This window comes from Pteropus vampyrus, unplaced genomic scaffold, assembly GCF_000151845.1.
Source record: "Pteropus vampyrus isolate Shadow unplaced genomic scaffold, Pvam_2.0 Scaffold145, whole genome shotgun sequence".
Classification (NCBI taxonomy): domain Eukaryota; kingdom Metazoa; phylum Chordata; class Mammalia; order Chiroptera; family Pteropodidae; genus Pteropus; species Pteropus vampyrus.
The window spans coordinates 2,702,635-2,729,469 of record NW_011888926.1 but is presented as its reverse complement, the minus strand read 5'-3'; the positions used below and the strand labels follow the sequence as shown (position 1 = coordinate 2,729,469).

Below are 26,835 nucleotides of genomic sequence, written 5' to 3'. Positions count from 1 at the left end.
AGATGACCTTCTGGACTGAGGAATGGAGAGAGATATATGTTTTTCCCTCCAGATTTTGAAGAAACAAGTAGAAATCACTCTTTAACCAGATTATGTGTTCTCTCTCAGAAAAGCCCCGCAGAAAATACTGCCATGGTCTTGTGGAGGAGGAGGGCGCTTCCCCACCCCTTCTCCAGGTTTTGTGTAGTTGTGTCTCCACTATTAACACATTGTTTTCAGATACGCTTACTACATGGTTGAGATTTTCCCACCGTTTGTCTGGGTACTAATTGGTTTGCTTGCGAAAAAAAGGTTCTTTTCCATATTAAGCTGAAATAAACTGATCTTTGCTTACTGTAGGACTTACAGCCTTTAAAATGCTAACATACATTGAGAAGCTTAAGCGATGTGTATATATAAAATCTTAATGTACCAAGGTTTTTTCTTTTCTTTTTTTGGCATAACTTGAGAAAATGCCTGGTTAGCTTTCCATTTTAGTTATTCCTTTCTAAAACTACATCCTAGTCAAGCAGGCTGGATTTGGCTGTTTCCCAGGTCTCTTCAGACACTTTAACATGGCGTTTCCCAGACTTAGGTTTCAGGGAACCCGTAACATTGCAAAACCAATATTAGGATTCAACATGAGTTAACAGTTTTAAATTTGCCAGGTAGAGGCTTTTTAAAAAAACCCCACCATTTATTATAATCATTTCAAAGAAAAAATATTTTCACACACACACAAAATGGACAGCCTTGGACTAAGAGACATCTCATTAAATTAAGTATAGCGTGGTGAAAACCATTCCATCAGGACTATAGATCAGCAAAGGTGCTGAAGTTCAGCTTTGGGGTGGCACTTCCTACTTACAGACTGTCTCTTAGCCTGTATTACAATTGACTGCTTGCTGGTTTTTATTAGTCTCACTCATAGGAATAAACCTTCCTTCATTCTTATTTACTGACTACAGTGATAATGGCCTCAGTGACTCATACTTTAAAAAAAATTGCTTTGTTCCCTCTGCATATACTGTAAACAGATAACCAGTCAACTTTAATGTTAAAAAAAAAGCCAACTCCGTTATGTGCTGAGCAGTTGTAGAATCTAGCAAAGTTTATCTGATTTAATGAGGTATATAGTCATGGTGATTATGTAAAAGTGGCAAGTAGGTCACAGAACTAAATCATATTATTTACGGTTTTGCCAGCTTGTTGGCTCTTTATGAGTTATGAATAATCGCCATGGCAGATGTTCTGTCGTATTACGTACATAATTTTAATGTCTGCCACCCCACTCTTATATTTTAAGTGACAAAGATCTTAAATCTGGCAGCCCTACATCAAATGTCCTCTCTCTGCCTATCCTCATCAAGAGAAAGAGTCCCTTAGATGCACTTTAATCCTTTAATCAAGGGGAGCATGGCGGGCAGCCCACTAGCCTGCCCCCACTGCGATAGTGCTATCAGCTGGTTGTGGGAGTGGCGGGCCCAGCAGGGGCTTGGCCTCTTCATCTTGAAGAGTCCTGGGGCAGAGAGAGTTAGAGGCCGCAGGTAGCAATGTAGGGTGTTTGGTGGCAGCAACATGCTGGGTAGACTTGAGTTTGTGCAGGATATGTTCTAGGTCCTGTGTAAGAGAAGAATTTGTTTATTACATCAGTGTTTATATATCAGGCAATACGTAGTGCTGGGAATACAAAGATCTGACTTTTATCTTTGGAAGTCACCAAGCAATGTAAACAGTCAATGAGGTTGCCCGTAATAAAGAGAAGTATGATGTCAAGGGATCCCAGAGGGTGGAGAGAGAGGCCTAGGGCACCGGGGAAGTCTCCACTAAAGAGGAAATATTTAAGCAGAGTCTCAGTGGGTACTTAGGAGTTGCTCGGTGAAGGGAGTGGTGAGTAAATCAGGGGTGGTCTGGTGTAGTGCTTCAGAACCAAGATTCTGAAGTCAAGACAATTGTATGTGTGGTTAGATCAGCCAGTATTGGGCAAGTAATGTCTGCGTGCCTCAGCTCCTTCACTGGTAAATGCGGAATAATCATAGTACCAAGCTCAAAGAATAGTCATGAGGATTAAGTGAAAATTTATTTAAAGTGTTTACCATATTGTTTGGAATCCATGTAAGCTGCTTTTTTCGTCATTTCTATTATTAGCATTTCAGGCAGAGGAAATGGCGTAAACAAAGGTGAGGAGTTCGGGAGTAGGAGAGTCTGGGAAATGGTGACGTTAGTGGGACACAAGCGTAGGCTCTCTGGAAGAGAGTGGATGGGTTGGTTGGGTTTGTATTCCAAGAAGTTTGGATTTTACCTTGTAGAAAGCAGCTTAAAAAAATCACTGGCTTGAATTGATCTCCATGTTGAGGGTCTTGATGGGGAGGGAGAGAGATTAGGGGTAGACAGTCAAAGCAGAACAGTGATTGGAGAACATAAATTACATCAGCAACAGTAAAGATGGAAAAGCCAGATTTTTAGAGACTTCTGGAGTGAAATCCATTGGTTCCGATGAGAAAGAGGGAGGAATTGTGATAGCCCCAGGCTGGATGAATGGGTGATTCTGTGAGTTGGGGTGAGTGTCCAGTGGGTTGAGCAGGGGTTTTGAGTCTGTAGTAGGGTGAGGATGGAGGCTGAGTGGCTGTGGTTTTGCTTTAGAATGTATTAGATGTTTGCTGGACATTCAGATCAACTTGGCAAGTGGAAATAAGAGTCTACAGCTCAAAAGAGGTTTCAGGGACATTGGTTTTTATGTAGAGATGGTCTTCCAGGCCAAGGGAATGACAGTGCATCCTCAGAGGAATGGAATGAAACAGGAAAAAGGGTGGTGCAAGAGAAACCCAGGCAAGAAGGAGTTTAGGGAAGTGCGAAGGGTAGTCATCAGGGCCGGTGCCCCAAGGGGTCAGCTGAGATAAGCCCTGAATGTGGGCAGTTAGGTTGGGCCTCGACGAGCTCACTGCATGGTCTGTCCACAGGTTTCCATTGAGGCCCAGCAGCTCCAGCGCATTGTTATTCATCCTGCTCGTTCCTATCTGTCACACTGGAAAGAATCCCCTTGGGTTCTTGGGTCTCTCTTTGTCACTACAGTGAGTAGCTCTAGGACAATAACTACTTGTGCTCACCTCTGTAACCCCAGCACCTGACATACACACAAGTGAGTGGTCAGCGAGTATCTGTTGAATGAATAAATGAATCAAGATGACTTGAATTAACGAAAATCTTTGAGTGCCATATGTGTCCCAGGAGCTATGCTAGTCTCTAGGAATAAAGCTGTCAGCAAAATAGATAAAAATCCTACCCCTTGTGGGGCTTACATTCTATAAAGCATGAATCAGAAGGCCAAAGGGAAGGAGCAGGTAGCGAGGTAACGACCAGAGTGCAAGGATAAGCGCTGTATCCTCAGCATCCGTGAATGGAGCCTGGCTCCCAGTAAGCACTGAGAGTCAGTTGACTGGAACATGGAAGAGAGGGTACGAGAAGAGAACCAAGGTGAGGGAAGAGATTTTCTACATAGATGACAGGTTTGCCTTGGAGAGGGAAGAGCAAATTTCAAGATGTTGGGAAGGATATTTGAAGGAGTTCCCACTGGGAGACATTCACCTCTAAATGGGAGGCACTCTTCTCTGTAAAATAGGAGATGAAGTCTGAGAGGAAAAGAAAGAAAACATTTAGGATAGCCCTCCCTCCTCCACCCTCAAAGAAATTAAATTAAGAAAAATAAAAAAATATAAGAAACCCTAAAAAAGAACATCTACCAGCTCTAAGAGCTTAACTGAGAGGAAATCTTTTATTTGTAACTGCAGTGCTCTATGACTGTGCAGCTTTAATCTTCATAATAAAGACCATGAGCTAACTAACGGCAAGGAGGTTAAGTATCTTGCCTGAGGTTACACAGATAGGAAGTGACCAGACAGCCTTGACTTGAGTGCTGTACTCCACTGCTTTAGGAAGAAACCAGACAGTAAGCTGCTCCCAGGCCAGCTAGGTTCACAGTAGTTTCCTGAAGTTGCTGGGCCTCCCTTCCTTTGGAGAAATACTTGGGGTAGCATGGAAGGGAGCTGTGGACTGTCCCCTTCCCTTTTAAAATCAGTATTGATATTTTAGGCAACAGTGGACTTTGTAGAACTCTCAGTTTTTCCCACCTCCCTTGCTCATACTTGACTGTCCTTTAGAAACAAAGAATATTTCACAATTAGAGAAAACTTTAAATGCAAATCAGTCTGAATTCTCTGAGCTGCAGCACCTTCTCTGATCACCTGTCCTCTTTCCCCCATTAAACAAAGAAGAGCCAGCGCAGCTGGCCCATCTACCATCTGAGGGATGGAGATACTGAAGAAAAGCATGGCTCATGTGTGGTACCTAACAAGAGGACTCCGTCTGCTTTGCCTGTTGCAGAAATACTGATAGTATCTGCGGTGGTTCAGGGTTGGTGGTGGTTACAGTTCCTAGTTTGGCAAACAGGAATGTGTTCTCTTCCTGGGGAGAGTCCCTTTGTGTCTTAGGTTACAGAGGCTCTTCTGGAGAACTAGTTGGATTTCTGTTAGGTGAGGAATTCAGTCCCTGGCCCTGTGCCCTCCACCTGTGTCTGAGGCTTCTGACATATCACTCAAGGTCTAGGCCTTTGCAAAGGGGAGACCCTGACCTTTCCTTAGAGCCTATTTAGAGGCACAAGAGGCTTTGCAAATGAAACATGTAGGCAACACTACCCAAATAAAGAATTACTTGGAGAGACAACAATGTATATTCATGGTACCTCAGCATCTTATTTGCATTCTTCTAACATCTGGCTTTGCTGCTGAGACAGTTTGGAAGGAATGCCACCGTGTCTTCCATCTCTTTAATGTAAACAAATTTTCATGATTTGGAAAGAAACAACACACCAAAACCACATAATTTTACATGCCAAAAAGCCTAGATATTTCAGATACTGAAAATACAGAGCAAATAGATCACTTGGTGTTATTTGCGGGCAGGTCTCGATTCACTCCTGATCCTCATGTGTTTAAATGTCTCACCTGTTGGAACCTTTGGTTTACTGTTAGGGACCAGCATTTATTTTGTTTTTAAACACTGCTAGGATGGCCCATAGGGTATCACATATTAACACCTTTGGTTTTTTTAAATTGCTTATCTCCAGTGGGTTTTTAGTAACATGATCTTCTTTTGTCAGATATTGAATGCTAATACTGAATCACTGGTACCTGATGGAACGGGTTAGGCAAAAATTAGCAGATAACTCACCACTGAGATAGTACCTTCAGTAACCCCAGTGCCCTCAGGCCGGGATTAACTAGGACTAGTTGGCACCTTTATCTGGAAGTCGGAATAGAAAATAGCCTTAGCTTCCCACTCCTCCCCCACCCCCCTGTCCTGATACCCTTCTCCTGGGGAAAGGAGTAAGCTGGAACTTCTGAGTGGTGTGTTTTCACGTTCCCCTTGTGTTAGGGGCAGTGTTAGCTCAGACATGGGTTAAGCTGCTGTGTTCTTCTGTGGCTTCTCTCTGAGGTTCTTTATGACCAAATTTTTAAAAAACTGTTCTGAATCATACTGAGGTTTTCCATAAGGCAGAGGTTGGGGGGAGGACATGAACTTGTATTCGTTTAAGTGCCTATTATATAGCAGGTACTTCCCACGACTTTGTTTAGTCTTCCCACAACCCAATGTGAAGAGTGGTTTGATCTTCATAGAAAGGTGGAGTTTCCAAAGCTTAGTAACTGAGCTGAGGCCACATAAACAAGGAAGTGGAGGAACGGGCTGCCGTAATTCTAGAATGCATTCTCTTCCCAAGCAAGCCTTCTTAACTGTGGTGCAGACTACCTTGTTAATTGACTGGGCGAATCTCTGTTTGTAAATTGGAGTGTCTTAAATTAAATATCAGCTCAAATGATGGGAACTGATGGCTTTATGGGGATCCTCAGTACCGCATTCATAATAAATAACAGGAGAAAGAGGCCAGTAGTGATGGTGTGCAGAGCAGGAGGTCGTTGGGGGCAGTCCTGGATGGCCGTTGAAAGGCATTTTTCTTTTTGAGCAGCTGATAGATTAATGGCAAAGAGAAATCATTGAATGATTAAAAACTTTATTTCAGATGATTAATTGAAAAGTCAGAATGGTTAATAAAGAGACATTTTTAAAAGGATCTTAACTATATTCGGTTTAAGTAGTAATTCTTACAGTATAATCAAATAGAGGGTTATCAAAGCCACAGTGAAGAAAATAGAAATTATTTGTAATTAGGCAATAATTAAAGGCAAGTACATGCCCAGTGATTTTAAAGTGCTTGAAAACAATCAGTTTTATTAAATAGGTTAAACATCTGGGTTACAAGCTTGTTTACCCTATTAATTTACTTAACAAACCTGTTCTTCATAGATGATGCAAAAATGAACTTTAGCTGAGCTATCGCCAGTTCCAATTTAATGGATTTTCTTTTTTAAAAACATATATTTTTACATTTAATTTTTTTCAAGTATTCTTCTCTTTTTCTTCTCCTTTCTGAACAATTCCATCCTAAAGGCTATTAGGTAGACAGAGAAGGTAGGTGGCCTGGTTAGGCGTGTCAGGGCCCAAGCAGACTGAGCAGGCCTTCATGCGTAGGGTGGATCTGGTGTGGTTTATCGGAGCTGAAGAGAGGCGAGAAGGGTGCCCACGTGGGGCTAGGGTGGCAGCAGCACTGAGAGGTTGGTTAAATGCAGGAGGATCGATCAAATAAGCATGTTAAGGATAAGGGGAGCGAGCAGCTCTCGCTGTTGGAGGAAGGGAGTTACATATACTGAAGGGGAGAAAACTGGAATGAACCCTGTGATGTTAGGTTGGAATCAGAAGTATTGGTATGAACTCACGGATTTTCATAAGCATTGACAAGCATAGAAATAACATAGATGTGAAGTGCATGCACACGCGTGTACTTATACATACATATGTACAAACATATGTTTCTTAGCTCGGTCTTTAGAGAGGATGAGAGTGCCTAGGAGCAGCAATACTGCCGTAGCAACAAGTATATTGCGTGCCTAAATACTATTTTTTTAACTAAAAGGGAATCCCAGCTTCCTTTTTTTTCTTCTTCTTCTTCTTCTTTTTTTAACTGCCTACAGCACCTGGTACTCCTAGGTGGTCTCCCATCCAAGTACTAACCAGGCCTGACCCTGTTTAGCTTCCAACATCAGACGAGATCAGGCACGTTCAGGGTGGCATGGCCGTAGACAAGAATCCCAGCTTCTTAGAGAAATGGTTGATTATAGGATTAGAGCAGAAAAGTTTAAGATGAACCTGAAATATCTTCTGCTAGAAAGCAAAGAAGTCTCAAAGAATAATGGAGACATGTCAAAAGGACACAGAAGCCAGATCAAAGGTGCTCCCACTGGCCAAATCTGAAATTATTCGATCACCAAAATTGAAGAAGTGATAGTTGTGGATTGTTAACCTGTTGACTAAAAGAGAAGACTAAGGGGTCCCACACAACATTACCCTATTTCGCAATAAAACATACATATGGACTTGTGAATAAATTCAGAGTTTGATGAATGGGTTATTTAAATTTAAAAGTACCTCCTCGCAAAATACCTATTGAATACAAAGGGAGAAAAGAGGAACTTTATAGTGGAGAAGCTTGGCAGAAACCACCTTAACCAAGTGATCTGAGTGAACACCAGCAGTGGGACAAATTGAAATTGTGTCACCCGATAGGATGCAATGAGAGCACAGCATCGATTTGGTAATATTTGTGCCAAGGTGCATGACCTGTATCTAATCAGGAGGAAAGAAGACAAGCCCAATTTGAGGGACATTCTACAAATTAAATAGCCTGTGATCATCTTCAAAAGTTTCAAGGCCATGGAAGTCAAAGCAAGACTGAGGAACTGTTTCAAACCGAAGGAGGCTGAAGAGATATAGCAACTAAATGCCACACATGATTCTGACCTGGGGCCGTTTGCTTTAAAGACCACAGCTGGGACAAGTGTCAAAATTTGAATGGGGCCTGAGGATTAAATGGTAGTAATGTATAAGTTTTAATTTTTTAATTTTGTTAGTTGTACTGTAATTACAAGATTTTTTTAAATGTATACGTTAAAGTATTTGGGGTGATGATACATCAGATTGACGATTTACTCTCAATGATTCTGGGAAAAAAGAGTTCTTTGTACCATACCTGCAACGTTTCTGTAAGTTTGAGATTGTTTCAAAATTTTAAAGAGATTTTAAAAAGTAATATTCTCACCTAAAATTTAAATCATGAGAAGTACATAAAATTTAAAAAGTGCCCCATTTCTTATTTTAACTCACTCTCTCCAGTCCTCCTTCCTGGAGATACCACTGTTAACAGCTAAGGCTTATTCTTCTAGACATTTCGTTTACGTATGTATAGTGTAGATTATGTTGCGTATTTAATGTGCTGGACCTACTGCATTCCTAGGAATTACAGTGTTCAGCAATCCGAAGGCATGGTCCTTGTCCCCTGTAGTAGCCACGTGGCATTGTGGTTTTTTGGAGGTGCCAGTGAAATTTGGTGGTGGAAGCTTAAGCTCTAAATGCATATCTCAGCCCTACCTGCAATATGAAATCTTCTCAACTTCATTGTGCCTCAGTTCCCTTATCTGTAGACTGGAGATGTTACTAGTCCCCATCTAATAGGACTATTTGGAGAATTACATGAGGTGAGACTTGTGATACGTTGCTAATTACACTTGTGTGTGGCACATGGCAAGCATTCAGTAGATATTAGCTATCGTTGATAATACATTTGTTATTGTTTTTTGCTCTTATAAATAATCTTAAATTGGCCTTGTATACTTTTTTTGCATACTTATGCTTCCAAAACTTTTTAAAACATTCGGTTACCTTACTATCATGAAGTTTTTCATTTAGTGTATTTGTTAGCCTGTTAGAGTGATGTTGAACACTAGATAGGGAATGGAGAGCATTTGTCCAAAATTTTTTTGCTACATACAGCTGGAACTGGAGTAATATGGAATATGAAATAATGGCTTAATTCTAGATTTATCTATATTCAAGTGGTTTTCTGCTAACATTGTTGTATTTGTATGGAAATTTGCCCGTGTTCAAATAATACAATTTTAAAATAATTAGATGAGTTTTGCCCAAATTCGAAAATGTCATTTACGTAATGCTAATCACTAGGAAATGTCCTGTTACTTTGTCCGAGGTTATAAGCCAAGAAAATACTGTATATGAGGTTTTGAAAACTTTGCCTGGTAGATTGTGAAAGTCAGAGAATTCCTATTTATTCTAGTTTAAAGTCGTTTAATTTGATGTTTATATTCTTGTATACCCTGCTTCAAACACTGCAATAGGCTTTTAAACCTCTGAATGGCTTTTATTTTGTTTGCCTCTGGCAGACCTATTTTGCAAATGACCAACTTTTGAGTTTTAACAAGAATATTTCTACTTGTTACCTTTCACATTCAAAAAAATCAAATGAATTCTTTTTAGGGTATTATAATTGCAAATAAATTGTGATTTTCCTGTACCAAGTAAATGAATGTAAATAAACCATCGCTACCTGTGAGTGTATCTATAAACTCATGTAGGATGTGGGAGATGCTTGAAAACTGTGAACCAAAAGGGAGACTATCTTTCAAAAGGAGATGACTCATTTCTTAACGATTAATCCAATTTATGTGTTGCCGCGAGACAGCGATTGACTTGTTTCCCAGTTTGGAGATACATGGCACACCTAGTCACCCTCATAGCTTTGTGAAGACCAAAATGTTTCCTCCGTGTCACCGGCCAAGTTCTTGCAGATGTGTTGAAGGGGCCAGTGTGTAGCAAGCCTACTGGAACCAGGGATAGGAGGGGAGCGAGTGGAGGGAATCATTGCTCATGGGGGGAAACTCTGCTCTTCTTCTGAATGTCTGGACTGCTGTGTTGCAGACGTCACAGCCTGTCAACACAGCTTCCATCTGTCTTTCTTCTTGCCCAGGTTTGCACTAATGTTTTTATCTAACACACTTTCGAATCGAGTGAGGAGAACATCAGATTTATTGCCTTAGACTGTGATGAGGACAAGCAAGATCTATGTTGAATGGGCTTCATTCAGTTTTGCAAGTTGGCATTAGCTTAATAAGTTTCAAAAAATGCTGGCCACTGATTATTAGCCTGTGTTGTTGAGTGCAGTAGAGAGAACTAATTATTGATGTTCACAAAACCTTAACAAACTTAACGGATAGCTCAAAACAAAACACATTTTGGTCCTAAGCTATTGGTGCTTCCCAGCCAGGTGTCAGGACACGAGTACATCACAAAGACCTCACATGTCACAACATGCCAGGTTTTACCCACCATCCTAGGTCCGGCTCACCTCTCCATCAGGATTGCTTCTGGCTGAATGAGCCACCTTCCTCTTTCCATCAGTCCATGTCCCACCATTTGCCCTTCCATAGCACAAGTCAGCTTCATGAGAATACTCTTTGCTTCTATTTTAATCTCTTCCAGGTATGTCATAAAAATATACAAATGTGCAGTGAAATAGAATTGGGAAGACAGCCCAATAAACTACTTAATGATTACTTCGATAAAGGCCACTTAGGGAAAATCTTTATAGTTTCACTAAGTTCTATATTTAAGATGAAGTTTTGAGACCTGATATCTCCTTCCTTCCTTCTTTTCTTTCGCCTCAGCTTCAGTCATGAGAACATTCTCATGCGGTAAGGCCTTCAGTTTCTGCAATTTTATTTTATTTTGTTATTTTCTGCCACGTGGCAGGTACAGCTGAGAAGTCACCTTCAGAAACCACTGAAAATTCTGGCCCCATCTTCCTGTGGGTGCAGCGAACCAGGTTCCAGAGGGCTGTTAGCTGGAGGTTGGGAGGCTAGTGACTGGCTTCACCTTGGAGCTCTGTCTCGTCTCTTACTGCCTTTTATTATACGTCTCTCTCACTTTCTTTCCTTCCTCAGTTTTCCTTCTTGCCCTCTTTTTACCCACATGGTATCACCTTCTTCAGCCCTCTACTTCTCCCCCCTTAATTAATGAAAGGGAGTTTGAAACAAAGGGAAAGAAGAGAAAAGAAGAAAAATTTTATAATACAAAGTTTAAGGCAAAATGTTTAACTCTGTGTCTTTGTATGTTGCCACATCTCTTTAAATTTTTAGAGGATATTAATATTGTCTTGTATTTCGTAAGCTATCTGTACTCTGTGTAGACTCTGGGTTCTTTATTATTCAATTATAAGAGAAGGCAGTACTTGCAAATTTCTGTCAGTCCTGTGAAGCCGAAGAGTCTAGTATTTATTCGTGAACAGCTAGGATGAAGTGGGCGTACAGGTTCAATTCTCCTCCTCCTGTGTGATGCTGTGGCCAGCGTCCAGGGCCAGTCTGTCCAGAATCTCCTATTGCCACTCTGCTTCCCAGGGAGTAGCAGAGCCCAGGCTGTTGACCTGCCCTTCTGCTTCCTCTGTCTCACTATATTCAGAAGTGACTAGCTTGAGTAGATTTTATGTGTTACAAAGCAATTTGCAGAACTTGGGTTTTAATGCTTGCACCAGTCTTTGTAAGCATGATGTATCTGAAGGACAACGTGTAACTGACCCGAGGCTGTCTGGCTTCACTGAGGCTCTTCTGTGAGAATAATGGATTGGTAACTGCAGAGCTGCCTGCGGCTATGGAGAAGCTGTGCTATACTTATATCACCTGCTATTGTTCTCTCTCTGCTTCCACTGCTGCTGCTTTTTCTATTTTTAATAAGTTGCCAATTACTGGGTTTTTGTGGGGATACCAACAGTTCACAGAAATGGGCGCAGGAAAAATGTAGTTACTGTCTAATCTTTATTTGCATTTATCCAGTGAAATTGATACTAAAAGATTCTCAGCAGTTGTTATTTTGAAAGTACTAATGCGTTTTTATCTTACTAAACAGCACTGTTCAGTTTTATCATTTTAAAAACTACATACAGGCACGTGGCAAAGGGCGCTTTGCCCAACATCAGTTTTGATGATGATATAATTTCAGGTCTATTCCTAGACTCAGCCCGCCATGCATGTGTGGAATCTATGATAGAACTAGCCTTACCAATCAATCAGTGGGGAGAGGTGACAAATGACATTGCGGATTAGTGGGGAGAAATGATGGACTTTTCAACAAATGGTGCTGGGGACTCCGTATGATTATATTGTCTCCTAGGGCTGCCACAACAAAATACCACAAACTAGGTGACTAAAAACATCAGAAGTTTCTATTTTCACAGTTCTGGAGGCTAGTAGTCCAAAATCGACACGTTGGCATGGCCAGGCTCCTTTTAGAAGGCACTAGAGAGGAGTCTGTCCTTGCCCCTTCCTAGCTTCCTGTGTTTGTTGGCAGCCCTTGGCGTTCCTCGGCTTACAGCCATATCACTTTAGTTTCTGCCTCTGACTTCACATGATTATTTTGCCTCTGTGTATATGGATCGAGTCAGACACCGTATATAAAAATAATACCAAATGGAGTCAGTAAATATGAAAAGATTTAATACTTCTAGAAACAAATACTTCTAGAACTGTGGCCTTGGGAGAGGGATGTTTTAAACATGATGCAAAAATGCACAAATCATGAGTGAAATTGATACATTCATATTTATTATAATTAAGAACTTACATTCATCAAAAGATACTATAATGAAAGTGAAAGAAAAACTAGGAGAAAATATTTTCAGCATATTGTCAGCAGAGGGTTTGTATACGGAGTACATAAAGAACTACAAATCAATAAGAAAAAGACCTAGTAGAAAAAATAAATAAGTAGAAAAAATCCAAATGGCCAATAAATATAGTGAAAAAATATTCAATTTAAATAATAATCAAGGAAATGAAATTTAAAACAGTGAGATATAATTTTGTGCTTATCAAATTAGCAAAAATTAAAAGATTTCATAATACCAGAGTTTAGTTGAAGATAACAGAATGAGAATTTTGATACTTTTCTGGTGGGAGGATGAATTGTAGTAATAGCCACTTTAGGAACAGTGTAACAATATCCAGTTTGGAAAATGACCCAGCAGGTTGAATGGGGGACACAAATCTACCGCACTGAAGAACTCTTGTGTATATGCTTATATCAGAGACATGTACTGGGATGTTGACAGCAACATTGCATGTAGTAGTACAAATTAGTAGGACATGGGAACCCCAGTGTCCATTGGAAAGAGAATGGATAAATACATTGTGGTATATTAACAATGGAACTCTACAGCATTTACACGAAAGAAATATAACACATCATAGCATAACAAATGAATTTTGGGAACGTAGTGTTGAGTAAGAAAAGCAAGTCACAGAAAAATATAATACAGTCGACCCTTGAACAACACAAATTTGAACTGCGCAGATCTACTTGCACACTTTTTAGAATAAATACTGTAAATGTATTCTCTCTTCCTTATGATTTTCTTAATAACGTTTTCTTTTCTCTAGCTTACTTTATTGTAAGGAAACAGTATGTAATATATATAACATACAAAATACGTATTAATTGACTTTATGTTATCAGTAATATGTTATCGGTAAGGCTTCCAGTTAACAGTTGGCTGTTAGTAGTTAAGTGTTTGGGGAGTCAAAAGTTAAACGTGGATTTTCGACTGTGCGTGTGGTCGGCACCCTTAACCCCCGTGTTGTTCAAGGGTCAACTGTAGTATGATTCCATTTATAAAATTCAAAATGTATAAAACAAAAAATAAATCGTTCAGGTTATAAAGCATCATGTGTTTCAAAGCAAGGGGATGATAAGTGTTCAGTTGAGGGATAGTATACTTATAGAGTAGGAAAAGATGGGGCCATAGAGGGGTACGAGGGGCTCTGGGTACCGGATGTTCTGATCTTGAACTGAGTGGTGGGTACATGAGTTGTTTTTTTTTTTTGTATGCACTAAATAATAATAAAAAACTTTTAAAAATTACCCCCAGAAGCATTATTGTTTTTGAGAGTGGAAGAATAACAGAAATGTCAAGTCTCCATCCAAAAAGTAATTCAAGCACTGAATACTTATTTTTACATGTGTTTTGAATTCTTTGTAAATGAGAGATGCTTGAAAAAGAGAGAAAAGAAAGGCAGACCCAATGATCTTTGTTTGTCCCACGACTTTGGCATTGAGAAGGCTTCTGCTCCTGCAGAGTTGACATTGTGTTTTAGCTGCATGTGAAAGCATATTCACATTTTTAGTGAAGCAACAACATGCCCATCTCCTGTTCATTTTATTATGTCCTGGCATCTAAGTAATTGAGCCAGATGGAAAACGTTTCCCACACTAGGTTCTCTTTCCACTTGTCAGCTATTTAATTTTACTGTCCTCGTTCGCATGTTGATAAGACTTCAAAATGTGTTAGTTAACTCAGTCCACTTTATTCCAGTCGAAGAGGGTAGCAGCCTGTTCTTGGGGCAGCCTTCCTTTGGGACATTTACCTTCCCTCTAAGTTCTCCAGTACAGAAGCTTTTCGTGATCGTTTATACACCTTCTCCTTTCTATTTAAATCATATATTTAATAAGAGTAGGAACAGAGTAAATAAAACTACCTTTATTTCTTCCAGACTTTCTAGATGGAGTTATCTGGCTAGCAATTGAAAAAGCGTAAGCCTTTATCTCACCAAAACAATATGAAAAATTCACTGTTAAGCAAAATAAAAAGAATAAATTAGGAACATAGGCTAGGGAATCAGGCAAATCTGAGTTCAGGCCTCAACTATGCCACATATTTCTATGTGTAAAAACTGTGTAAAGTCTCTGAACTTTCAAGATGGGGTGGTAATAGTTTCAACTTCGTAGTCTAAGGATTAGAGGACTAATCCGTGTAAAGCACGTGATTGTTACTATTGTTATTCTTGGACCTGCCCTAATTTTCATACTGTAAGCAGGGGCATTGGGTCCTTTGGCCGGATATCCCTCCCACCTCCCCATGGCCTCCCCATGTGCCCCTCAGGTTCCGCTGCATACTTCGTCTCTTCCTACAATTTAAGTAGTTGTGTGAGCATGGGCAAATCACATAAAATCTTTGAAATATTGAGGTTTCTGCAACTATAGAACAGATGTCAGTATGGATGTCACAGTTTTGCTACACTGATCAAACAGTCAAGTGGCATGAGACGGTGGACGAGAAAATGCTCTGCCCTGTGTGACACACCGTGGGAACACAGGCGTTCACTGATGACTGTTCTCCCTGACATCCAGCACACTCACACCACCCCCCCTTGATGGGCAGGCTTGTTAATGTTTATTGAATGTACAGTTTGATCTTTATAAAATACCTTTGAAGGTACGTGGCTTGGATAGTTTGCTTAAATTTGGTAAGAGAGTTTGTGAATCAATTTTCACTTCCAGATTCATTGAGAACTATAATCACTTTGATCAGAATTATTTTCTGTAACATTTTTAATGCATTGCTTTCGGTGGTTAAAATGGGTGAGTCCAGAGTCTTAATACTTCCCAAGTATGGTATTTACTGCAGTGGAGACAGCATTAGTCTCAAAGGTGAGAATTGGAAACTGTTAACAAATTGTTGGTAACAAACATTCTTTGATACCCATCTTTCCTAGAACTTAAGGAAATTATGAAGACAGTATAATCGTTTTATATATTGTGGTTTGCTAAGATTTATCCTAGATTTGTCCTTTGTCATCCTCTTCATGCTCCCTGGATAAAGGCATTACTCCCGGGTCTCGGCTTCCATCTCTGTGCACTCTAAGACTTCTGATTCTTGTTACCAGCTGGACCGTTCCTCAGTTAAGTTTCCAAGCCCTTATTCAACATCTTTATCTGGATGCCCCAAAGGCACACAAGTTTTACCACATCTAAAACTGAGCTCATTATCTCCCTGGCCTCCTTCCCCCAGCCCCAGACCTATAGTCTTCTTTTTATGTGCTCCCTTTTGATTGCTAGCTCATTCTTCACCAGTTACCCTAGTCCATGCTCTTGGAAATTATCCTAGACCCGAGTTTCTCAATCTGGGAACACATATGGGGCTGGGTAATGCTTAGTTTAGAGGCCTGTCCTGTGCATTGTAAGGTGTTTAGCAGCCTTCGTGGCCTCTGCCCACTGGGTGCCAGTAGGACCCTGCCCTCTCAGTCATGATAATTAGCTGTCTTCTTCACACATTATCCGATGTCCTGGGGCGGGGGTGGGGGGCCAAATCCTCCCTTTTGAAAATGATCGTTACACTTTTCTCTCTCTTGCCTCACATGTAGTCAGTTACCAAGCCCTTTGATGCTGCTTCCTGCATATCTTTCTGAGATTTCATTTTTCCTTTTTATTCTCATCATTCACATCTTGGTTCAGGTTCTTTTCTCTTGCCTTCACTATTCTAGTGGTACTGGGAACACCATCTTTCTTGAGGAAGACACCATGCTCGATGTGCCTGGTGCTTGACGTATATCATATGTAATTCTTAACACAAGTTTGTTGTAGGTCTCTGAGTTGCAGGCAGCCTAAACCTGGCTCAAACCTTTAAATTCAAAAGAACTTACTGGCCTCTGTCACCAGGAAGCCCAGGACTCCACCCTTCTCTATAGCACTGAGCTGTGCTTGCGTGTGCTTTGCTTGTCTGACAGGCTCTCCCTGCAGGGCGGCTGGCAGCCTGGCAGCCTAGCCTAACTTGTCCTTACAGCCTTCCATCTCAGAGAACAGGGGACTGTCCTCAGAAGAGGCCAGTCCCTCACCTACAGCAAAAACGTGTAGGGAGATAATCTGCATTTTATCAGTAAGGAAACAGGTTCTGAGAAGGGAACCCTGTGCCCAAGGTGTGTTGTGGGTAGAGCTGGGCGAATGATTTCAAAGCAAAACTTTCCCCCTTACTGTGTGCTGGGCCTGACTCATCTGTCCCTTCATCTTATCTCTTCACCTGCCACACAGCCTTCCCTCACTTAAAAGGTTAGCTTTCTGGAATGCAAATTTAATTCTTTAATTACTTTGCTTAGTAGATTACTTCAATGGTTCTTCACCAAGATAAAGTCCAAATTTAGCCTGAAAGGCAAAGCCCTTTGTACTACTGGCCTTTGCTTATCTTAGGCTTATCTCCTGTCATTTCCCTAGGTGTACTTAAGGCCCCAGCCACCCACTGCTTCAAAACATCGTGCTTTTGCAGTTTCCTGGGTATAGTAGAGTGGTTCGAGATCACTGGGAAACGGACAGACCTTGAATCTTGGCACTACCACCTACTAGCCTCGGACCCTGCCTGGAATGCCCTGCCCACTCCGTCCCCATAACTGAAGTCTCTTTAAGACTGTGAACTTGGCCTTTGTTGGAGGGGCCTTGTTGGCCTCTTAATGCCTCGACCCTCATAACTATTCTGTTCTTAGCCTCTGTACTTACTGAAGTTTGCATTCTTCATTACTATCCTCATTGCCAGCATTTGTTATTTTTAAAAAGCACACCTTTGGGAACAGATTAGGTTGGAGTTTTTATGGCCTCTGGGTATGGACCCAGGCCAAGATTGTGGTCTCTGCGTGCTGGGTTTCTACATGCTTCCAGCATGCATCAGCTTCCCTTGTAGCTGCGGCTTTGCTTTGCCCTGCCCTACACCATCTGGGTATTTCTTCTTTTTCAAATTATCTTAAGCAGTGTTGTCCAGTAGAACTTTCTATGATAGAAATAGTCTGTATCTGTGTTGTCCAACCTGATAGTCAGAAAACAGATTTGGCTATTAAACATTTGCAGTGTGGCTGGTGTAACTGAGGAAGTAATTTTTAAATTTTACTTGATTTTAGTTAATTAATATTGCCACATGTGGCCACCATATTGAACAGTTCGGGTCTTAAATGTTAATAATAGCTTAATCCTTCCTATTAAGTAAGATGTTTTGTCTTCTCTAATTTGTTACTTCTGATATTCTCTCTCTCTTTTATGGAAAACTATTCTGTACTTAAATGCCTGCTGCATCTAGAGTAATTAACTTGTATTAAAACTGAATAAAGTACTTAATGCCACTGAACTTGTATTAAAACTGAATAAAGTACTTAATGCCACTGAACTGTACACTTAAAAACAGTTAAAATGGTGAATTTTATGCCATGTGTATTTTACCACGATAAATAATGAGAGAGTGCCTGCGTGGTGAAGGGTCATAAAACCTAAGGTGAAGGGCCATCAGGGAGGTTTTCGCTGAGGAGTCAGCACCCTGAGTCTAGAAGGTATGAACAGTGGTCCAGGGGAAAGAGATGACTAGTAGCCTCCTGACCAGGAAAGGCTGGAGAGCAAGCAGGTATTGGGCCACGAAGAGCCCCAGATGGCAGGCTAAGGAGATGAGGCTTGGTCCTGAAGGCTGTGGAGGGATTTTAAGCAAGCAAAGGACATGTTTGGATTTTATTTTTATAAAGATCACTCTGGCTGCTCTGTGGAAAATGTGTCAGAGGATGGCGAAACTGGATCATGGGAGACGTAATCAGGCTAATAGCAATCACGATCAGAACAGCAGTTAACATTCAGTGTTGCGGTGATTCAGGAGCTGATGAGAGAGTGCAGTGAAGGGGTTAGGAAAGATGCCATCTCTTATTTGAAAAGTAAGATTTTCTTATTCGGAAAGGTCTTCACCCATTTTGCAGTGTGTTACTGTATAGGAATAGCTAACCCAAAGCCAGCTGAGATATCCTTGTCTTTAATCGCTCTTTAAATATGGAAAAAAGAACCCTCGCGTTCACATGACAAATAACGATAGAATATATAAGCTCTTTTCCTCACAGAATAACATAGATAGGTATTAGTAGGGGAGAGCAATGGCTGTGGCTATAGAAGGGACCCTTGTAACAGAACTATTCTATATCTTGTACGTACACACACATGCACACAATAAATGCATATAAAACAGGAAGTCAGTCAGGTTGGTGGATTGTATCACTGTGAATTTCCTGGTTGTGATATTGTACTATAGTTATGTAAGATTTACCATTGGAGGAAACTCAGTGAAGAGAATACAAGACCTCTCTGTTATATCTCAAAAAATTAAAAAGAAAAAAAATGAATAAAGCAGGGCTCCCTTGGAACTTCTGGTTTTCAGTATTTTCCCTTTATCTGGATGTTTCTTCAGTAATTTGTACAGAAATGACTTGTTTTGATTAAATTTGACACCTTGCTAAAGAATATTTAGCTGTCTTGTCAATTCCGAGACATACATTTTTTCTCCACCTTTTAACATCTTCGAAATAAGAATGCATCTTACAATTTATGGAGACTTAGGATTGAGGTGGCAGTTTTCCTTAACGACACCTAAAATATTAGTGTCTTACAATCACTGGTGCCCTAATTTGATACATTTGATTAGTGGGTCATTTGACCATGTTGGAAAAAAATAGTGGCTGGTCAAAGTTTTGTTAGGCACATTTTGGGGGGGGGGTGTGTGAAATATCAGTTATTAAGTGTTTCTCACCCTTCTATAATATATTTTGTGATGTTCAAACTGGGATTCTCCCAGCCACATTTCTGGTTGCCGCCTGGCTCTTCGGCAGGCAGTGCCCACAGGGCTTGTGAGAGGGCGGCTGTAGGGCCAGAGAAGGAAGAAGGAACCTGGTTCTTCCTGTCTGCTTCCTCTTCCCATGAGGGTCACTTCTTTGCCCCAACGGCAGCCACAGTTCCTTCCTAGAGCAGAAGCTGAATCCATTTTCCAGTTTTTCCGATACTTACAGGACCAGCTTCATTGCCCCCCTAAGGCGTTGGCACCGCCAAGTTCCCTGCTCAGAGGCCGGGGCCCTCGCTGAGACTCTTCCCTTTGTTCCCTGCCCTGGGGCCGCTGCCACCTCTGCAACACCTTAGTGTTCTCTCTCTCGGTTTTACTTTTCTGTGACTAGTTAATAACTTTATACCTAGTTAACAATTCTTTGTTAAAATTACGAGTGTGGACTGTCTCCTGCGTGAACTTTGACTGGTACCAGTCAGATCAGCAGAACCAGCAGTATGTGTGGGCTTGGCACCCGAGCTTCTCTCCCATGTGCTTTTGTTCTCTGCAGCCAATGAGCTTTTTGAAGTAGAAATATGATATTCTTCCTGCTTAAACCAGTGGTTGGATGCCCATGTTCTGAGGGGGAAAAAAGAACATCATTCATGGAGCCTGCAGGGCCCTGACTGGGCTGGCCCCCGAGCCTCTTCTCACACTTCCCTTCCCCCAACTCCGTGATCCGGCCACACAGGTCTTACTTCAGTTTGTCAACAGCAAGGCCGGTGGCGGTTCCTCTGCTTGGACTCCTGCTGCATCCCCCACGCCTAGTTAGCGCTTTCTTCCTTTAGTTTAATTGTACCCTCCTCAGGAACCACCCTTCTGCCCTTCCTGGAGGAATACCCTCTGAGTACCTCATGCCCCTTATAGCCTTAGTGGATATTTATGTGCGTTTTTCTCTAATGAATGTCTCTTTCCCCACCTATACCATTAGCTTCATCAAGGGCAGGACTAAGTCAGTGTTTGGGTTTTTTTGTTTCTTTTCTGTGTCCCCAGTGTCTGGCGCATTGTATGTGCTAAAGAAATATTTGTTGATTGAACAGTAAGAAGGGACCAGTTGGTGGTATCTCGATGATGATGTCAATTTTTATTATAAACTAAAATTTTTCAAGGAAGTCTCTCTAGCCGTGCGTCAAATTACTTCATTAAAAACGCTGACAAAGAACCGAACCATGAGAAAAATTCATTTGTTAAAGTGGAAGTCGTAGTATGTTAACATTAGTCTTCTTAATATTCAAATGAAAAGACAGAATATGAAAATCTGTGTACCCCAGTGAAGCCTAATTCTTATAGTAGTTTCTATATTTCCAATCCCTCCTTAAAAGACAAATATAAAATTATCCTTCTTTCTTTGAGCTGCCACTAGTCTCAAATTGGAGATTTTGCTGAACCCACAATGTCTGGATATTTGCTCTTCTGAAATTTTTTCTCTTAACCCAGTACAGCACCCAGTGTTTAATGCAGCTATGCCTTAATCTTCCTTTCCTCTAAGTCTCAAGGTCTTGGTCACGTGGACAAACGCTTCTGCGCAAGCTACGGGACCCTGCATGTATCCTTCTAGAGCCCATTACCACACTCTGAAAATTCCTTCTGACTTTAGGAGCATTTCCTTCATCGCTTGTCTTCTATCACTGAATAATTGTCATCAACCATTTTGTAGTTAACAATGAAAAAGTAGAGACTTTTACCCCCAAATTACTCCTTTGTTAAAACTGGATTTTACTAATTCTCTAAAACCACCATAAAATGTTAGGACTGAAAGGAACCTGACATCATCTAGCCCGGTTCTCATACATGTGAGAGCCAGAGCAGATGAGTGAGCTGCCTAGGTCCCATGGAGTGTCGGAGACAGAGCCTGAACCTGGCTCCATACACCCTGGCTCACGTGTCAGTGAGGACTGCAAACCTGCTGTGTGTAAGGCAATGTCAGGAATTTCTTTCTAGGCCAGTCCTCTAGAACTGACACATCCAAATCAGCATTGCTTTTAAAAAGCAGACTGTGTAGATATGGAAAAAAGTGCCCTAGCACTGGTAGGTTTTGAAAGAGGAGTTCCCAGACTTTCTGAGCCAATTAAATATGACTAGAATAAGCACATAACCCTTCAAGATAAATGCTTCAAAGAGGGCAAAACTTATTTGTCTCAGTAAATCCTGGTATGATTGTCAAGATCTCAGGCTTATTTCTTTATATTTTCAGTGTGCTTATAATATACTTAGAGACAGTGACCTAATTTCATAATATATACTATAAATAATATTTAAAATCATATTACATAGCACCTTATCGCCTATCAAATGATAGTAAGGACTAGAAATTCTGAGCAGGATAGGAAAGCGCTGCCAGGAAAGCTTTTGTGGGTGAGAAACATAAGTTAGCCCCTGGTGTAGTTGGACAGACGTCATCTTGATACCTTCGTTTTACCAAGCATTTCTTGAGCGCCTTTCTTTGACTAAGCACGAATGGCATTGGGAGACCAGAGAAAAGGCAGAAGGTGACAGTGGGTTCTGGTAACCAGAGGCGAAAGTTTGTACAGGGAGGTATGGTAGAGGAGATGGAGCCACATGAATGGCAGGCTTGAAGAGCCAGGTTCAGGAGTGGAGGCTTGATCATAATAGCTAGTAGGATAAATTCATTGGCAAATTGGGACTGCCTTTTGAGCAGTAGGCAGAAACCGGACTTCCTAGGCATTCTAGGAAGCAAGTTCACCTGTCTCTTGAGTTTTCAGGCTGATCTGGGCAGATGACATCACATACACTCATAAAAGAGTCAAGTTGCTGTTAAAGGCAGTTACCTGATTAAAAATCAAATGAACCTTTATTGTTGCAATTACCCTCTTATGTAGATATTGTTTACCAATTCCTCTCTGGAATACCGGGCTGAACTCCTTGAAGGCAGGGCCTATGTCTGTTCATCCCTGTATCCCCAGGGCCAGTGTAATAATACCTGGCACTTAGTAGGTGAACAATGAATATTTGCTTAGAAAAAATGAATAAGTGCTCTGGGCTTTAGGAATCCTTTGGATCTAACAGGAAGACTGGAAGAGATGAGACTCGAGAGAGGAAACTTCAGCTGGTTGGAAACAATATATAAAGGAGCAAAACAGTCATTTCTGGAGGTGGGAATAACCTAAGTGAAGGCCGGGGCTTAGGAATGTGGACAGGAGGCCCCGCAGGAGGCCAGAGGCCCTTTTATTGCATGGGGAGAACAGGAAGAGTTCTGGACATGATGGCAGGTGCTGTCCCCTTTCATATTGTGTAGGCATTCCCCGTGGACCCCTCGTCTCACACACCACCACCACCCTCCCCGCCCTGGCCAGCATCTGCTCTGCTGCCATCCACCCTGCAGACTTTGGCTTACACTCAACAGCTTGGGTCCTACCTTGTGCTTTTTAGACTGGGTCTTTCCTCTCCCTAGATGACTTTTTTCCCCATGTGGCTTTTTTTCAACATTCAGCACTCAGATGTCACCTGCTCAGAAGCCATCCCTCAGTGTATCCGAAGCGTTCCCTTATCTTATCCAAAAGAACCCATTTTCTGCCCTTTGCATACTCTGCCCCATTACCCTATCTGGTTTATTTTCTTCTTAGTATTAATCACGACTAAGATCATATTATTCATTAGTCTGCCAGTTTAATGCCTATTGTCCCTTACTGGAGGAATAGAAGCACTTTTTCTCTTTTTCTCCTCTATCCTGAGTACCCAGAACAAGGTAGGGCGTGTAGGTGGCACTAAATGAACGCATGGGAAAAATAGATTTTATTACAGAGGAAGACCCTTTGTTTTAAACAAATCGTTTATAAACGTAGGAACTTTATTGCAACAAATTATAATACAGCTCACAACTGATCTCACTGAGAAACGCTGCTGTAGTAGACGAGGGCGGAGCTTGGATCTAGGAGCATTTGAGCACGTCCTAGCTTGAATGCTCTGGCCTCCCGAACTCTGTCTAAATCTTTGCTGGTTGCTCATGGGTTATGGAATGTGTAGTAGGCAGTCCTTGCCGAAGGATCCCCAGACTCTTGATAGCTGAGGGCCCTGAAGGTGGAGCCAGAATCCCAAGAGTGACCAGGAGCCAGGATGCAGGGCAAGACAGCGAGCGAGCGGGTAGACTCGTGCATTTTCTTCCTCCTTTGAAGGAGGGGTGGAAGTTTGGGTGAGCCCGCTTCACTCCCCACCTGCCGAGGAGCCTTTGTCACTGTGTCAGTGACTTAGAGGGAGGGAGAGACTGTCTGAATCTACCTCGCTGGAGGCAGTGAATAGTTTTGGGAGTATGTGTGCCCACAATTGTTCAGGTGTTTGCTTAAATCATTTTATTTTCTTGGAAATTTTTTTACCTTTTGGTTATCACCTTTACAGTTTAGTTTTGGTACTCAATGTTTCATTTCCCTTCTCCTTTCATCTTTTTTTTTTTTTTTTTTTTTTGAGCAAAAGATGCACATATAACTGTGGCAAGCTTAACTGTGGAAACCTCAGGTTGGCCAGAATCGGCAGGCTTTGCTAATGTGCTTTCTTTCTTCACTTTCCCTTTTAAAGCCTTTGTTTTAGGAAAAAGGAAATTGGTGTGTTGAGAAAGCAGTTTTAGCTTTTCAAGATCGGACTCGTTGGTCTCTTGGTAAGGGCCCTGGGCATGTCAAATAAAATGAGTAAAAAAAGCTAAAGCAGGCGTGTAGGGGAGAGCAAATAGCCGTAAACTTGAACCCCAGAGCGGAACCTGATATGCTCTTAGTGAAGAGGCTTGGCCATTCCTTGGCAGCTTTAGGTTTCCCAAAGATGGTGACATTCTTCTAAAGCATCAGTCCCCAGCCTTTGTGGTACCAGGGACCGGTTCGTTCGCTCACCCGCCGCTCACCTCCTGCGGTGCAGCCTGGTTCCAGGGGTTGGGGACCCCTGTTCTAAAGTGTCCTTTCTCCCTCCCACCTTCCCCACCACCCCAGCCCTCCCCCGCTCCGCCCCCATTCTGTCGCTACTCGGCCTTCTGTACTACGTCTAGACACTCAGGCCGGAGATCCCAGCTCTTCCACCTTTCCCTGTGACACAGCATAACATAGTTTTCTTTTTGTCAGGGCAGTTGTTTCCTTATTTTAGGTACACGAATTGTTTGACAGTGGTACTTACCTGTATTTCTAAAACAGGTCTCCAGTGTCTGGCAGATGTTTGAGGAATCACATTCCTAGACCAGCTGACTGCTCAGAAAATAGATAGTGCAGATTTGGTTAGTTGTTTTCTCTCTTGGTGATAGTACCGTTAGGCGAAGATCGTTGGTACCTTCTTCCCCGCTTTATTAATTCCTCCTGTCTACCAGCTGCCTGCCGCCCCTTGTTCCAGGTTCCCACTGGACGATGTGCCCAAGCCTGCCCTCGTTCTAGGCGTTCTGTGTATTAGAATTAAACAACTGCTTGGTGAACATGGAGTGTACATAAAAGGTGATTTGATGAAAGATTTTAGTGGTCAGCGTTCTGAAGTTAAAGTGTCCTGGCCTATCTGTCTCTTTTTCCATTTTAAGGTGTGGCCAGGAGGCAGGATGACTCATACCTAATAGTGGGGCACTTTCCACCCTGGGAGAAGTAGATACAGCATAAATTCTTACTCTTTGGCATCTCCCCTGACCACCTCTCATGCGGTATTCTGTCTTCACACCATTTGATAGCCTCCCTCACGGAGGTAAAAGTAGGGAGTCTCTGAAACCACTTCCTGACCATGTGAGCTTATTGTAAGGAGGGTTTCATTCCATCATGGCTGATCTGGACAGCCTGCACGTTCCTGTGTGGTGGACCATGCAGTCCCCTCTAGGCCACAACATGAAATGCCGTGGTATGGGAAATACAGGTTTAAAGGGGATGGGGAGGCAACAAAGGGGCAATTTCTTGGCCATTTGAAGGCTTTGACTAGAACAAAAAGAAAGCGGGGGTGGAGGGGGATGCATCCCAGGTGCGAGCCAGAGAGGCCAAGGGACGTGGGGCTTGTCTGGGGACTGGAAGGTTCTCCCAGGGAAATTGTGGCTCCTTGCTGAAGCCTGGCCGTGATCTTGCTTCTGAACTCAGGATAGCGTTATTGCTTTGACCATGCATTTGACTCCCAGGTCCATTTTATATTGCTTATTCAGATACATTTTTGGATTATCATTTTTTTATTTTAACTTTTTATTTTGAAATAATCGTAGATTCACATGGACCTATAAGAAATAACAGTAAAAAAAAAAAAAAAGGTTGTAAGAAATACTCTTATGTACCCTCTACTATTTCCCCCAATGGTAACTTCTTGCTGTATTATCTCTTTTTAAAATTCAGTTTATCTAGTCAGTAGGGGTAAACAGTTGTCTTATAACCACCTACCTTTTCCTTTTCTGAAACATTACTAGTTTTTTATGTTTCTGGAGAGAGTCTCTATTCATATGTAAAGAATTACATATAAGCCCCCTTTTCTGATACACATGATAGCATAAAGTACACTTTTTTGCATCTTGCTTTTTAAATTTAACAATATATCTTGAAGATCTGTCTTCATTAGTATATCAAGGACGTCCTTTTATAATTGCATAGTATTCCCTTGTGTGAATAAGCTATAATTTATTTAACCAGTCTCCTAATTGTCGGACTGTTTCCAATCTTTTGCCATTATAAACATGTTGCAATGAATATACTTTACATACATAATTTCCCACACGTGTAATTATTTTCCTCTAATATATTCCTAGAAGTGAGATAGCTGGGTCAAAGCCTATGTAACACTTTAATTTCGACAGATAACTGTCAAATTGTCCTCTGTAGAGATTGTACCAGTTTATTCTCACCACCAGTATATGTGAATGCCTTTTTCCCTGTCTCCTTTGATAGCATTGTGTTTTTACCAAATTTTGTCTTCAACAATTGGTAAGCAAAAAGTGGTATCAGTATAGTTTTAATATGCTATTCTCTTATAGGGAATGCAATAAATCATCTTTTCAGTTGTTTTCAAACTCTTTATTTCCTTCTCTGTGAACTGTCTGTTTATATCCTTCACTCACTTTTCTATAGAATTGTTGGTCTTTTCCTTATTGATTTGTAAGAGCTCTTTATGTATTATGGACCTTAGCTCTTTGTGATATAAATTGTTAATATTTTTCCCAGCAAATACTGATTTTATCATGGCAATTGTTTTAAAGTTTTTATATATCTGTAGTTTATACAGATATAGCAATCATTTCTTTATGGGTTTTGAGTTTGTGTCGTAGTCAGAAAGCCTTTGTTCATTCTGCAATTATGGAAAGAAAAATTAAGCACAGTTTCTTCAAGTGCTTTAATGGTTTCCTTCCTTCCTTCCTTCCTTCCTTCCTTCCTTCCTTCCTTCCTTCCTTCCTTCCTTCCTTCCTTCCCTCTTTCCTTCATTTCTTTCTTCTTTCTCCATCTGGAGTCTGTTTGCATGTGAAGTGTGATTTATGGATCTAATTTTATATAGGGGTCATGCCTTCTCAGGAATCCTATGTGTCTCGTGCC

The 26,835-nt window shown here is 41.3% G+C and overlaps 1 protein-coding gene and 1 pseudogene across 6 annotated transcripts in view; one reads left to right on the top strand and one right to left on the bottom strand.

The window, feature by feature from the left end:
• The window catches only part of TNRC6B (trinucleotide repeat containing 6B), a 137,934-nt gene that overhangs the window by 25,808 nt on the left and 85,291 nt on the right, over positions 1-26,835 (top strand). For 3 of the 6 annotated variants that reach the window (XM_023535926.1, XM_023535925.1, XM_023535927.1), the window contains exon 1: positions 23,323-23,516. The exons of the other annotated variants lie outside the window; for them this stretch is intronic. In XM_023535926.1, coding sequence (XP_023391694.1) covers positions 23,338-23,516 — 179 coding nt within the window. In that variant the 5' untranslated portion in view covers positions 23,323-23,337. Of the gene's footprint in view, positions 1-23,322; positions 23,517-26,835 lie in introns of those variants that run through there. 6 annotated transcript variants of the gene reach the window in all.
• On the bottom strand, positions 7,053-7,171 carry LOC111745044 (annotated as a pseudogene).